At 40.1% G+C, this 15,457-nt stretch overlaps 1 protein-coding gene across 5 annotated transcripts in view; it reads right to left on the bottom strand.

The window, feature by feature from the left end:
* Positions 1 to 15,457, bottom strand: part of LOC122638266 (plant intracellular Ras-group-related LRR protein 7) — a 40,447-nt gene that overhangs the window by 13,426 nt on the left and 11,564 nt on the right. For all 5 annotated transcript variants that reach the window (XM_043831143.1, XM_043831142.1, XM_043831144.1 and 2 more), the window contains exons 4-6: positions 9,429 to 9,537; positions 9,218 to 9,303; positions 3,123 to 3,213 (exon numbers count right to left, since the gene is read on the bottom strand). In XM_043831143.1, the coding sequence (XP_043687078.1) occupies positions 3,123 to 3,213; positions 9,218 to 9,303; positions 9,429 to 9,537 (286 nt within the window). The remainder of the gene's footprint in view (positions 1 to 3,122; positions 3,214 to 9,217; positions 9,304 to 9,428; positions 9,538 to 15,457) is intronic.

The following is a 15,457-nucleotide window of genomic DNA, read 5'->3' as shown; positions in this document are numbered from 1 at the left end:
CACATCGTACTAAACTTGATCCCAAAGTTCTCAAGTATCTCTTTCTTAGGTACTCTTCTACTACCAAAGGTTACAAGTACTATCACCCATCTTCTCGCAGGTGCCTAATCTCCAAAGATGTCACTCTCCTTGAGTCTGTCCCTTTCTTTGCACCTTCTCAACATCCTCTTCAGGGGGAGAATTGTGGAAGTAAACAGGCTGCTGATTTCCTTCATTATCCTCTTCCTATCTCTCCCTACTACCAAAGGTTACAAGTGCTATCACCCATCTTCTCGCAAGTGCCTAATCTCCAAAGATGTCACTTTCCTCGAGTCTGTCCCTTTCTTTGCACCTTCTCAACATCCTCTTCAGGGGGAGAATTGTGGAAGTAAACAGGCTGCTGATTTCCTTCATTATCCTCTTCCTATCTCTCCCTACTACCAAAGGTTACAAGTGCTATCACCCATCTTCTCGCAAGTGCCTAATCTCCAAAGATGTCACTTTCCTCGAGTCTGTCCCTTTCTTTGCACCTTCTCAACATCCTCTTCAGGGGGAGAATTGTGGAAGTGAACAGGCTGCTGATTTCCTTCATTATCCTCTTCCTATCTCTCCCTTTATGCTTGACATTGGAAAGCACAGGGTTGTGGATGTGGATGTGAATACAGAATTGGTTGTTGACATTGGTTTTGATAAGGAGAAGGATTACCACATTAAATACAAGAGAGGTGAAGGTTTACATAATAAAGGAAAGAAGACCTGCCAAGAGTCCTCTTTGGATCCAGATCCACATCCTGAGATTCATTCTCCTCAATCAGGTGATATCCCTTCTCCTCCATCTGATTTATACCTTCCTATTGCTGTTAGAAAGGGGAAAAGAGTTTGTACTAATCCTATAGCCCAGTTTGTTTCCTATGATGCTCTTTCTCCTACAGTTCTTGCTTTTATTGCTGCTCTCTCTACAGCTTCTATTCCCAGGAATGTTAATGATGCTATGTTTGACCCAAAGTGGAGACAAGCTATGTCTGAGGAGATGATGGCTCTAGAAAAGAATGGTACTTGGTAATTGGTGAATCTTCCCAAGGGACGTGTCCCAGTTGGATGCAAATGGGTCTTTACAATCTAGTATAAATCTGACAGTACTGTTGAGAGATACAAAGCATGGTTGGTGGCCAAGGGGTACAGTCAAGTCTATGGGATTGACTATCAGGAGACATTTGCTCCTATGACTAAGAACAACTCTATAAGAGTTCTTTTATCATTGGCTGCCAATAAAGATTAGCCATTATCTCAGTTAGATGTGAAGAATGCCTTTCTTCATGGTGACTTGGAAGAGGAAGTGTACATGCAAACCCCACCAGGCTTAAAAAATACCTTCAGCTGAAGGGAAGGTGTGTCTCCTCAAGAAGGCACTATATGGACTCAAACAGTCACCAAAGGCATGGTTTGAGCACTTCCGATAGGCTATTATGAAGAATGGATATTCCCAGAGTCAAGCTAACCACACTCTCTTTACCAATCGGGGTAACGGTACCATCATAGCCCTCATTGTCTATGTTAATGATATTGCAGTCACTGGAGATGATATGGCTGAGAGATAAACTGAAAACCTACTTGGCTCAACAATTTGAAATCAAAGATCTGGGTTCCTTGAAGTATTTCTTAGGCATTGAAGTATCAAGGACCAAGAGTGGAATCAACATATTCAACAAAAGTTTGTGCTTGATTTGCTAACAGAGACAGGGATGTTAGGCTACAAACCAACAAGTTCTCTTATTAAGCAGAATCACAAACTAGGAGAAGATTGTGGTTCTTCTCTTGTTGATGCGGGAAAGTACCAAAGGCTAGTGGGGAAGCTTATCTACCTCTCTATGACACGCCCTGATATCTCTTATGCTGTGGGAGTAGTCAGCCAATTCATGCATGCCCCCAAGAGTGGCCGCTTGGACGCTGTGTATCGTATTCTCAGATATTTGAAGTCTTCTCCAGGGAAAGGACTGTTGTATGCTAGACACAATCACTTGAGTGTGAAAGGCTTCACTGATGCCGATTGGGCTGGATCCATTATAGACAGGAGATCTATCTCAGGTTATTGTACCTTTGTGGGAGTAATTTGGTTACATGGAGAAGCAAAAAACAGCATGTTGTAGCCAAATCCAGTGCAGAGGCAGCATTTAGAGCTATGGCTCATGGAGTGTGTGAACTCATATGGTTGAAAAGGCTTGTTCAGGAACTGGGATTTGACACTGAAGGCCCTATGAGACTCTGCTGTGATAACAAAGCAGCCATCAGTATTGCCCACAATCCAGTGCAACATGACAGGACCAAGCACATTGAAGCGGATCGACACTTTATCAAGGAAAAGATAGACTCTGGCTGCATTTGTACTCCTTTTGTGAAGATTGGTGACCAACTGGCGGATATCTTCACCAAGGCTCTGACCTCTGTTCAGTTTGGTACTCTCCTGTGCAAGCTGGGAATGCATGACATTTATTCTCTAGCTCGAGGGGGAGTGTTAGAGTTGTTAGAACTCATGTGATAAGGGTAGTTTGGTAGCTAGTCTTATATCTAGTGTCCCCATTATGTATTTTCTATTTCTTACCTTTCTTATCTTTTACCTCCCCAGGGAGGTGTATGTAATATTCTCAAAGTCTATTAATGAAGTAATATGGGTGTGGAGAGTTCACTCTCACACACAACACATTCCACCGAAATAAACTCTTCTCTTCCCTCTTGTCTTCTTCTTCTTCTTCTTCTTCCTTCTCCATCATCTCCTTCCTTTCTTACTAGCTTCCCTAACCTAAAATCCAACTGACAGGACTGTATCGGTCGATACAAACATTTAAAAAAAATTAATTATCTTATCGGTAAGTATCGTATCGTTACTGATACGTATCTGCCACTACGATACGATACCTACCAATACTTAAAACCCTGGTTGGACCCATCAAGATAAGGGGTTTCGACTCCATTGCATTGCAGAGTATGTACAGAAAAAGTAGACCCAAATGAAGGTCATTTGTATTACTTTTCTATACTAAATATAACCAGAGTGCTTCATAGATGGTAATAATTCTGAAAGTAGAAACAATGTGAAAAGTAGTATTGAATGGCTAAACAATGAAGAAAATCCAAACATAGAGTACCGTTTGCTTGTAATTCTTCCAAGGAGAAGCAACTCCCAATTGATTCCGGAAGGGACTTTAACTGGTTGTTTGACACATTCAATAGCAACAACTGCAATGTCAAACAATCTCCATTAAGTATTAGAACATCACAATGTAAACAAAAGATCATTGAAGCTCATAATGTCAATAATTGTAAAATTAATGATCTCAAAACAAACAGGGTCATATTTAATAAAATACAGCTCATAGAAGTTACTCCAAGCATCTGAAACCGCTGTTGTTCATACAGCTTCACACATCCAATAAATGTCTGGGAGAAGGTAACAAGTATGTCCAATAAGAAATCATAGGGTGTAGCCAGTAGTATCATATTAAATGATCAATCATATGCGCAATGAAATTTAGAACAATGCAAAATTGGCTTTTGCAATAACTAAACCAAAATACGTGACAATTATGTTTACTGATCAATATGGTCATTGATTATATGAAGGCATGGCTAACATCTTGGCCACATAAAGGATAATTTAAAGGAACAAGATGAGCTTTTCTAAGTAGTAGTGAACATTGTCATATAAAAATGGTAAAAGAATGAATATCCCAACTCACTGTTTGCCACATTTGAGTTCTCAAACCACAGAATTATGATCTTGATTATCTTCAACTTGCAGCTCAAGGTGATGGACAATGTGCACGTCCAAGTACATATATTTCTAATATTTTTTAAGTAGAACTAAATCCTAGTAAGTTAACTGCAAATATTTGACTTTTGTGTATCACACAATTCTTATGTTTCTCGCTTTCTTAAAAAAAAAATAGGAATGCTCTCCTGTACTTTTTAAATTCAAAGTTTGGTAATATCAGGTTTTGTTCTTCTCTATAGCTTTATGGTATGGGTACACGATTCATTATTTTCAACAAAGACTCAGTTATGCTTTATTTTAGAAGTTTTAGTATTTACTATTTAATTGCATAGTATGATTTTATGCTAATTTAATTGTCCCAGGGGGAACTTCCTGTTAATATGATTTGATGTCAATTTACTATTTTCTAAATATGCTTCTCTTTCACCTCTCAATCAATTCCATTGAGCTTCTATAAACATTTCCTTTTAGCTTCTATGATGCATATCTTTCACTTTTGGTTTCTCACTTTTGCATCACATCTTGCTTTCACTTCCTTCTTTGTTAAATATGCAAAATTAAGGATCATGACATGAGGCTGATAAAGCAATCTAGGATTTCTTTTTTCCTGGAAAAGGTATCATGTAGAGAAGATTAAGACTAACTATTACATGGACCCCACCTAAATATTACTTAAACTATCAATCAACTGGATCATAAATGTAAGAAGGATCTCCATATAGTTTCTATTGACTTAGAAAAGGTCTATGATTGAATCCCTAGAGAGTTAATTCGGCAACTGTTAGAGATGAAAAGTGTTTCAAGTAACTATGTGGACATCGTTAAAGATATGTATAAGGGCTGGTGGAGGGCCAGTAGGAAAGAAGTTGCAGGGGAGAGGGGGAATCCCATAAGAAGAAAAAGGGGGAAGAAGAGTGCACACGTACAGGCTACTCAAACCATAACTCAACTATTCCATTCTATTCAATCTATCTCCAATGATGGGGAATTACATCATATATAAAGAGACATAAAAGACTACTAAAAATAAAGACCAACTCTCTAACTAGGAAACTAATTCAAATAAGGAAACTAAGAACAATTGGGAAACCAAATATCCTACATAGCTCACTTCTAAAATGAACAGAATAAAATAAACTAAAATACATTATTTCCCCAAATAACATAAATTCCTAAAATCCTACTAGATCCAAAAAACTCAAACTGGACCCGGTTCATCTCCATCTAGATACCCAACTATGTTTGGGTCGGTCCAAGGTAGTGTATCTGCATCAATTCCCCCCCGGTGTTGAGAAAAACTCGACCTCAAGTTTTGTAGAATGGAAGAATTAAAAATTCACGAGCGGGTGCCATCGGCTCCATGTCTGCAACTTGCAGAAAATCCAAAATATGAAGTTATGGGGTTGCATCCATGGTTAGAAAATCGTGGGGAAGAACAAACTCATGATGTGGTATAGCTTTCACTACACTGGCTTCCGTCAGTACTTCTTCCACGATCTTCTCATCTTCTGTTGCCACTTTTTGTTGTTCTGGTTGAGGCTGCATTACTGGTGTTGTCTCTTGTGGCTGTGAGCAAACTTCATCAACTAACACATGAAGAATGAATGTCTGGCGCATATAAAAAGGCTGTAGGGTGCACAAGTTTCCGTCACGATCAAAGATGCCTTTTCATTCTTCCAACCATTCATGACCCAATTTAATAATACGCCGAGGAGAATCAAATACTTCACAATATGCACCGTCACAATATTGAGAACTGGAGAATTCGACAAATACATAATCCTCAGATTGAATAATGATCTGGTCGTTCTTTGAGAGCATCTCGACCACAGATCGCAAGACAAAATTGTCTCTTTGCCTTTTATCAATAAACAGAGCAGCAAGTTTTCCGTTGGGCAAACACACTCTAAACTTGAACACAAAGGAATCCATGACCAAGGTTCTATTTGGAATCAGTATGGGTCCGCACAAATAAGAGGATACTCTAATCAAGAAGTTAATGGCAAAATCCATAGATAAAATAATTTATAACAAGAATGGCAGAATGGTAAATAAATTGAACGCACAGTATGGTTGCACTACCGTGATTAGATGAAGTTCAATTAGAATCGCACAAGAGAATAGTGCGTATGAGGGAAGGGCAATTTAGGAAAAAAGAAAAAATATAAAGAAAGAATAAACAAAGGAATCGTGGGAGGGATATTGTCTTCTACTAGGGGTGAACCAGAGAGGGAAAACTACCGAGGAAGCCGCTGCAATCTGTGACAGAGGAGTTCGGCAAGGAGTTTGAGTTGATCTACGGTTGGAAAGTTCGACTTCAATTGAGTCGATCCAGGATTGGAAAGTTCGACGTCAAACCATCACCGGGGATTTCAATGGGAGGAGTGCGATTTGAAAGAGGGCGACTCGTGGCCGGAGCTTCAAAAACCAGGTATGTATTTTTTTTTTTGGTTTGCTGCCACTCGCTCTCTCTTCTATTCTATAATTTTTTTTCACTGACGGAACCCTAGAACGGAGATGAAGGGGAGCAGTGGAGTGTTGGTCGCTGGCAGATGTGGGATGTGGCAGAATCGAAGTCTGGGTTCTGGTTTGGGTTTTTTTTTTTGGTTGACAGAACCCTAGAAAGGGATTCAATTGAGGTACAGTGGGGTGGTGGGTGGGTTTGTGAGTCACAATGGATGTTGGGAGTCGGTGAGTTGGGGTTTTACTAGGGGAATCAGGAGGGATGGGTCGATGGGTTGCTGCAGTAATGTGCAGTGGTGGGATGGGGGTGGGGGTGAGGCTTCTGAGAAGGAGACTTTTTTTTGGTTACTGCTACTGACCTAGAGCACTAACGGGAAAGAGATTTGGGAGAAGGGAATGAGAGAGGTTGCTAGGGGAAGGAGTTGGATCCTTTGGCTCTGATACTAAATTGGTGGAGGGCCGGTAGGAAAGAAGTTGCAGGGGAGAGGGGAAAACACATAAGAAGAAGAAGGGGGAAGAAGATGCACACGCACAACCACACAGGCTACTCAAACCATATCTCAACTATTCCATTGTATCCAACTAGCTCCAACGATGGGGAATTACATCATATATAAAGAGAAATAAACGACTCCTAAAAATAAAGGCGGACTCTCGAACTAGGAAACTAAGAACAATTGGGAAACCAAATATCCTACATAGCTAACTTCTAACATAAACAGAATAAAATAAACTAAATGACATTATTTCCCCAAATAACATAAATTCCTAAACTCCTACTAGATTCCAAAACAAAAAAAAAAAAAAATCAAACTGGACCCAGTTCATCTCCATCTGGATACCCAACTGGGTTTGGGTCGGTCCAAGGTAGTGTATCTACATCAAGGGTGCAGTGACTAGTGCAGGAACTATGGGGAGGGGGTTGTGCAGGGTAGTGAATTCCTAATAACAATTGGTTTACATCAAGGATCATCTCTAAGCCTGTCTTTGTTTGCGCTAATTATAGATGAGCTGACTAGAGGCATTCAAGATCAGATCCCTTGGTGTATGCATTTTGTTGATGATATTGTTTTGATGGATGAAACAAAAGTAGGGATAAATGCAAAGTTAGAATTATCGAGATCAACCTTGGAATCAAAAGGTTTTAAGATAAGTAGAATAACAACAGAGTATATGGTGTGTAACTTTAATAACAATAGAACTGAAAGTGGAGAGGTGAAAATTGATAAGGAATATTGCAAAGTGAAAATTTTAGGTACCTAGGTTCAATGATAAAGAAAGAGAAATAGAGGATGATGTTGCACAAAGAAAAATAGGGTGATGAAGTAGAGGAGTACGTCCAAAGTGTTGTGTGACCAACACATTCCTATAAAACACAAAGGACACTTTTATAGGACATTTATACGACCAACAATGATTTATGGAGCTGAATGTTGGGCAGCAAAGAAACAACATATAAACCAAATTAATGTAGCTGAAATGAGATGGATAAGTGGTAAAACTAGAAAAGATAAATAAGGAACAAACAAATTAGAGCTAATTTAGGAGCAACTCCGACACATGATAAGTTGCGGAAAAGTCGTTTGAGGTGGCATGGACATGTGCAACAGAGGCTTTTGAATGCCCCAATATGGAGGGGTGATTTGATTCAGACTGAAGGAGCTGAAAGAGTTAAGGGTAGGCCTAAAATGACTCTAGGAGAAGTGATGAGGAAAGACATGCATAGCTTAGGACAAGTAACAAGTATGGCTTTGAATAGAGCTTATTGAAGAAAAGGATACATGTAGTCGACACCATTTAGTTGGGATAAGGCTGATTTGAGTTGCTTATTAGATAAATAAATGAAGTTAAGAACTCTAAAAAGAAACTAGAGATCAGCTAGTTAAAGATTGCATGATCCTACTAACTTTGGCTCTGGACAATGTTTAGGATGTTTTCTTCTAATTGTGGATCCGCTTACAATGAATGTGAGGCGCATGAAAAAATCATGAGTTCCCTTGAGCCACTCCCCAGATCTTAGGACATAGGAACTGTGCCATCCCCCCTCCCCCTTTTCTGAAGGAGGGTATAGTAAAACCATATTATTTATTCCTCCCTTCTGCATTTGCTTTCATTTCCCAACAGGAAATCCCTAGCTACTCCCATGCCTGAAGAGTTGTTCAACTAAATGAACTGATGCATACCAACAGAACTGAAAGGGAAATCTTAGAAGATGGCAATAATACCAACCATGTTTTATGGACAGATGATGGGAAAAACCGGGAAGACACACGTGGAATGAGAATAGCTACGGTAAGAACGATGAGATGGACAAAAAGCAGGGCTTAGATATTATTGCATTCTAGGGATGTAAGGGTAGCATTAAAATATGAGTAAAGGAAACTGAGATGGTTTGGTCAAGCGCAACAAAGACCAAAGATTACGCTGATGCGGAGCGACATAGTGTAAATTGAAGGATCTAAAAGAACAATGAAAACACCAAAAGGAACATCAATCTAGGTGGTGAAAAGAAGACAAAAGGAATTAATACTTAATGGAAGATACGAACCATGATAGGGCGGAATGAGAATAGAAGAACTGAAGACATAACTTTTGTCCAGTTGAGTTAATCATCTGTGTCTTTGCAGAATTTTACCTCATGTTGATATTGTACAAGGTCATCTAAAAAGTATGGGCTCCAAAGGTATCTATAATTTTAACAAATAAGCATAGAAATCCCAACAACAAACCAAAATATTTTTAGCTTGTGCAGCACTTGAAGGTGACATGTAAACAAGTTAAAATATTATCCTGCTGGTTATTAAGACATGCATCACACTTGGTGAATCTAGAAGCCATGGTAACTCAAAAATTGAAAAAAAAATAATAACCAGGTTAACTTCAATTTCTACGGTTGTAACAGTACTACTAACACCTCCTGGCTTGAATGCAGACAATATGCTCCAAGACCAGAGGCTGCAGAAAATTGGACATTGACTCATGGTTCACTAGATAATGCATACTCACATTGCGCAAGCTACCTATAGTTTCAGGCAAGCAAGCTAACATATTCCCTGATATGGATAATCTCTCAAGCCTCACCAGCAAGCCCACTGGACAAAGGAAACATGCCTGTAGTTAGGATCATTGACGACAACATATTTCATGAGAAGGATACTGCACAGAGTATAATATTTATGTATGGGCTTCCTTTTCCTATTTTAGAATAGAAAATTACATTCATCAGGCAAAACAGTAACTCGATTCCCATCAAGTGTGAGAACTTTTAAAGACTGGAGCTTTCCCAGGTTCATTGGGAGGCGCTCAATGAGATTATCAGCTAAGACCTGTAAGCAAAGAATAACTTTATCAGGTATTCAGTTCAATAAGTGACCAAAAACAGCTTTCATATGAGAAACATCAGTTACAAGTATGTGATGCGTGAACGAGTGTTTATGTCAGGATGATAAAGTCATTGTTGCCACAGGCCAAAGGACCAGGTGGTCAGACCAACCCATGAAATCAAAACAGTTTTACAGCCCAATAGCCATTGACTGGTCAACAGACACAATGATTCAAACTTTGGATCATTTTGATCATTCAAACCGCCAGGGCATGGACCATTATTATTGTAATCATAATGGGAAAATTAGGGTGAACACTTGCATCACTATATATTCAAACTCAATAACAATTACAAATTGTTCAAGCACCTAGCACCACTTAAGGCATGCTATTTATAAGCTAGACACTCACATACGATATGTAAGGATGCATTTGACATCACTCCTTTGGAGTGATTTTGAGGGTTTTTTATTCTCCTGGGTACTTCTGAGTTCTGACTCAAATTATGTTTGGCGCAGATTTGATTATTCAGAGTGATTCTCTCATTCTATGCTATTTTTTGGAGTGGTATCTAGAAAAAAGGTTGCAATCCCACTGCTAATCCCGCTTTCGCACGGTCCCAGGTCAGTTCTAACTTCTAACCTTCAGCATGGTCAAAGTGGCTGTACTTAACTCAAACCCACATCTTCAAGCCGGCAGCCCAAGCTGTTATAACTGCACCATGTGACAGCCCTGGAGGTTTTCTAGAAGCAAAAAAAAAATCCTCTCTCAACTAACAATCCCTTTTGCATTTTTTTGGAGGGGGACATTATAGTTGTTTACTATAAGATCATTGTAAATATTAAAATAAATGCTTCCCGGAAGATTCACTCTAGAAAATCAGAAGTGATGCCAAATAAGGCCTAAATTCTTCAATTGTATTTCATGTAGACTGACTGGTCCACCCAGACCATTGGGCATAGTCGTCACGGCATCTACACAACTTGGAGGGGGCCTGGATGCAAGGTGACCAAGGCGTCTGGATGCCTTGCCAAATATGATTGGGCTGCCATTCCAGAAAGGTTTACCACTACATCCTGTTTAGTTTTCAACACATTGGAGAAAACAGGAAGAAACCCCTGTTGGTGTCTACCCCAGAAGAAGTGAATGTCGTCCATGTGTTGGACCAGCAATGAATTAGTTATACGTATATGAACTTCTGCTCTAAAACTGTTAGAATGTATGGGACAGAATACCGTGGGGGTATTCTGGTCATTATCTAGATTTCAAGCTTTGTATTGACTCTATTATAGAGTCGGTTATGTGTTAGGGGCAATTCTGTCCATATACTTGTGATTATTGATTATAAATACAAAGCTTGGGATCAGTATTTGATCATCCAAGCATTATTCTCTAATTCAGGTCTGCTAACATGGTATCAGAGCAGGTTTCGAATTAGGGCAGTCTCCTCTCTTCCATTCTTGATTTCCCCTTCTCCTCTCTTTCATTCTCGAGTTCTTCTTCCCCCCTCTTTCCCCTTTTGTTCTCCATTCTACCACTAGGGCAGCACTGATGAGGTGATCTACAGATCCAGTTGCTGCCCTACATCACCTCATTCGATGTTATAAAATTTTCTGATCGATAGGAGCTTGTACTCTGCCTGTGAAATTTGAAGACTTCAATTTTTTTTTGGACTGATTCAATCTAATCTTCCAAGGGATCTCTCCATATTATTGAAGATCAAGAACTGCAGCAGATTTATTGGACAAGGTTCTATCTCCAGCCATACTAAAGAATCTCTCCCTGATAGATTTTGCTCTCATCTTGGTTTTTTTCAAAACCTTGTAAATATCGATCTTAGGGTTATTGTTCTCTGTTGATACTGATTTTTGGAAGGGTGATCCAGCACTACTAGAAGCCCACCCGATCCAAGTTTCAGCTCATTCCACTGAATTTTTGCTATCATTCTCCCCTACATCGATCTCACCAAAATTAGGGATTTTTCAAAACCCTAAAAAAGTCGATCTAGGGGATTGCCTTGTTTGCTGCTGCTGATTTTTGGAGACACCTATTCCTATATTTAAAGGGGTCTCTCCTCCAATTTCTAACCCTTATCTTGGAGTATTTATTGGGTTTCTCATCACAACAGCCCCTCTCTGCGATTTGGGTTTCTCTGTTACACTTATGGGTGACTCTGATATTTTTACTAGAACTTCAGGCATAGATGGAAATGGTAAGACTGAGAACCATACTTTTCCACCCAATCCTATTAAACTGGATGGCTCCAATTACCTCCTATTATCTCGATCTGCTTCCTTTGCAGCTGTTGGTCGTGGACTTACTGGGCATATTAAAGGCACCACTGTCATGCCAACTAATCCTGGTCTTCTTCAAGAAAGGTGGCTCTCCAATAATGGTGTACTCATGTCCTATTTGATTGGTTCCATACAACCAGACTTAGCCGATGGGTTTCTACTCCTTGATACAGCTGCTCAGATATAGTCTGTCTGCAAGGAAACATATGGACAGCTTGGTAATGATGCTCAGGTTTATGAACTCCGGAAGAAGGTCCTTCATACCACTCAGGGGGAATTATCTGTCTCCAAATATTATGCTACCCTACGCAGCCTTTGGCAACAGTTGGATCATTTTTCTGCTTTCCATCCTTCTACTACCTCTGATATTGCTGCTTATAAGAAGCATGTTGACAAGATATGGGTTTATGACTTCTTGGCTGGATTAAATGTGGAATATGATCAGATTCGTGTCCAAGTATTGGGTCACTCTCCTCTTCCCACACTTGAATAATCCTATGCCTTGGTCTCCTCTGAAGAAAACCATGGGGCTGCTATGTTACATCCTACACCTACTGAGAGATCAGCTCTCCAGACTGCTTCCACAGCTATTCCTGTCACGGCTGGGAACTCCTCTTCTGGTGATTCTACCAAGGGCATTGTTACTTGTGAGCACTGTAACAAGCCCTACCACACCAAAGAGAAATGTTGGAAGCTTCATGGGAAACCAGCGGACTTTGAGGCCAAACGTGCTGCCAAGAAAAAAAAATAAAAAACAAGCAAATCACTCTAAGACTGCTACCACAGCCCCGGCTATTGGCATTGGTCTATCCCAGGATGATCTACAGGCATTCCTACGTTTGCTGAAGTCTTCCGCTGCTACTGCCTCTATTACATCAGCTCCTGCCAATTCCTCTGCTCCTTCAGGTTCAAAATTTGCCGGTCAGGTATCCCATTTGGTGGTCACTATGCTTCAGTAGCTTCTCATCCTTGGATCATAGATTCTAGAGCTACAGATCACATGATAGGTTCCTCTAGCATTTTTCATCGCTATTCTCCCACTTCTAGGAAAGACAAAGTTAGCCATCTCTGGAAAAGGAACCATCACTGCACTACTTCTCTTACCTTATCTTCTGTTTTACACATTCCTAATTTTACTACTAATCTTCTCTCCATTAGTAGTCTTACTCGTGATCTTAATTGCAAAGTAACATTTTTTCCTTCCCATTGTGTTTTTCAGGATCTGGTGTCTGGGAAGACAATTGGATGGGGTAAGATGCAAAGTGGATTGTACCTGCTTGATGATGGAAGTCCTTTTCCGCTCCACCAGAACTCTTTGGTCTCTTCGGAACTTTACCAATGGCACTCTAGATTAGGTCACCCCCCATTAGGAATTTTAACTCATTTATTTCCTACTTTAGTAAAAAGTTATAATAAGGATGAATTTTTTTAATGAGGCTTGCGTTCTGGCAAACAAACTCGTTCAACTTATTCTATTTCAAATAAAAGGAGTTCTTCTTTGTTTCATATTGTTTATTCTGATGTTTGGGGTCCTAGTCATAAAACTTCCCTTTCTGGGCATCGTTGGTGTGTTTCATTTATTGACTGTCATTCTAGAAACACATGGGTATATCTTATTCACACAAAAAACAGGTTTTTTCATGTTTTTAGCATTTTCATAAGATGTTCCAAACTCAATTCCAGGCTACTCTCAAAATTTTGAGAAGTGATAATGGAATAGAGTATAAGGAATCTTCCTTCCAAAAGTATCTCAATGACCACGGTATAATTCACCAGACCAGTTATGTTGATACCCCAACCCAAAATGGTGTGGCTGAGAGGAAGAACCGCCACTTATTAGAAGTGGCCAGAGCATTGATGTTTGCTCGACATGTTCCTTCCCAATATTAGGGAGATGTTGTTCTCATTGCAGCCTATCTCATTCATCGGTTACCTACTAGGGTCCTTGATTCCCGTAGTCCGGCTAAAGTTTTACTTGGGAATTCTTACTTTGTGGTTTCACCCAAAGTGTTTGGCTGTGTATGTTATGCCAGGGATACCAAGACCCCTTGCAAACTTGAACCCCGTGGGTTACGGTGTATTTTTTTGGGTTATTCTCCGACCCAGAAAGCTTATAAGTGTTACCATCTCCCTTCCCGTCGCACCCTGGTGAGTATGGATGTCATTTTTCATGAAAATCTTTCCTATTATTCCTCACCACCTCTTCAGGGGGAGAGTTCTAGTGAAGATGTGTCTCCTTCTCTTGAGTTTTCACTTGAGATTCCTTCTCCTTTGGCTGCTGCCCCTACTCCTTTAGCTGCTGCTCCTACTCCTTTGATTGCTGCCCCTATTCCTTTGGCTGCTACCCCTACTTCTTTGGCCAAAGAGAATCCTATACAGGGGGAGATCATGGAAAATAGTGATGGTGAAGTTCCTATTCAAGGGGAGCTGACCCCAATACGGAGAACCATTGGTCAATTTCAGAAGAGGATTGACAACTCCAACATTTTAACCTATCAAAGAGGATGTTCCAAAAAAGGGCAGCTTTAATCCACTGTAGCACTAGAACCTATCCAGTTGCCGACTCTGGATCCAGATCCTGCTTCTACTGGTAAGATTTCTCCTTCCGACCTTCCTATTGCTCATCGCAAAGGTACTAGGACTTGTACTCAACATCCCATATCTCGTTTTATTTCTTATACTTCTCTTTCTCCATCTTTTCGTGCATTTGTGTCCTCTCTTTCTTCTGTTTCCATTCCTAAAAATTGGCAGGAAGCTTCTACAGATGGAAAGTGGAAGTCAGCAATGTTGGAAGAAATGAGAGCTTTATAGAAAAATATTACATGGATCTTGTGGCTCTTCTTCCAGGGAAAAAACCAGTGGGATGTAAATGGGTGTTAGTGGTTATACAGAAAGCAATGAGACAATGGATCGATATAAGGCACGTCTGGTTGCAAAGGGCTTCACTCAGACATATGGGATTGACTATCAGGAGACCGCACCAGTGGCGAAACTCAATACTGTAAGGGTATTGTTATCTTGTGTTGTAAAACTTGGATGGGGTCTTCAACAGCTAGATGTGAAAAATGCTTTCCTCCATGGAGAACTAGAGGAAGAGGTATATATGGACATTCCACCAAACTTTTCTGATGACAAGACCAGGGGCAAGGTCTGTAAATTGAAGTGTGCTCTCTATGGGTTGAAGCAATCACCTAGGGCTTGGTTTAGCAGGTTTCACAAGGTTACGGTTTCGATTGGGTATAAACAAAGCAATGTTGATCATACCGTGTTCATCAAACGAGTTGGTGATAAGGTTACCCTTCTCATAGTCTATGTGGATGATATTGTGGTGACCAGAAATGATGGTGATGAGATCAACAAATTGAAGAACTTTCTGGGCCGTGAATTTGAGATAAATGATCTTGGAACTCTAAAATATCTTATGGGGATAGAAGTTGCTCGATCTTCAAAGGGCATCTTGCTTTCTCAAAGAAAATATATCCTAGATCTATTGTCGAAGACTGAGTTGTTAGGGTGATCCTACAGACACTCCCATGGAAGCTACTACAAGACTCAAGGAGAAAGAAGGTGAACCAGTTGACAAAGGTCGCTATCAACGATTGCTTGGCAAACTAATCTACCTCTCTCA

The sequence above is a fragment of the Telopea speciosissima genome, chromosome 8, assembly GCF_018873765.1.
Source record: "Telopea speciosissima isolate NSW1024214 ecotype Mountain lineage chromosome 8, Tspe_v1, whole genome shotgun sequence".
NCBI classification, from domain to species: Eukaryota; Viridiplantae; Streptophyta; class Magnoliopsida; order Proteales; family Proteaceae; genus Telopea; species Telopea speciosissima.
Note: the sequence above shows the minus strand (reverse complement) of the source record. Positions and strands in the feature narration are given on the sequence as shown.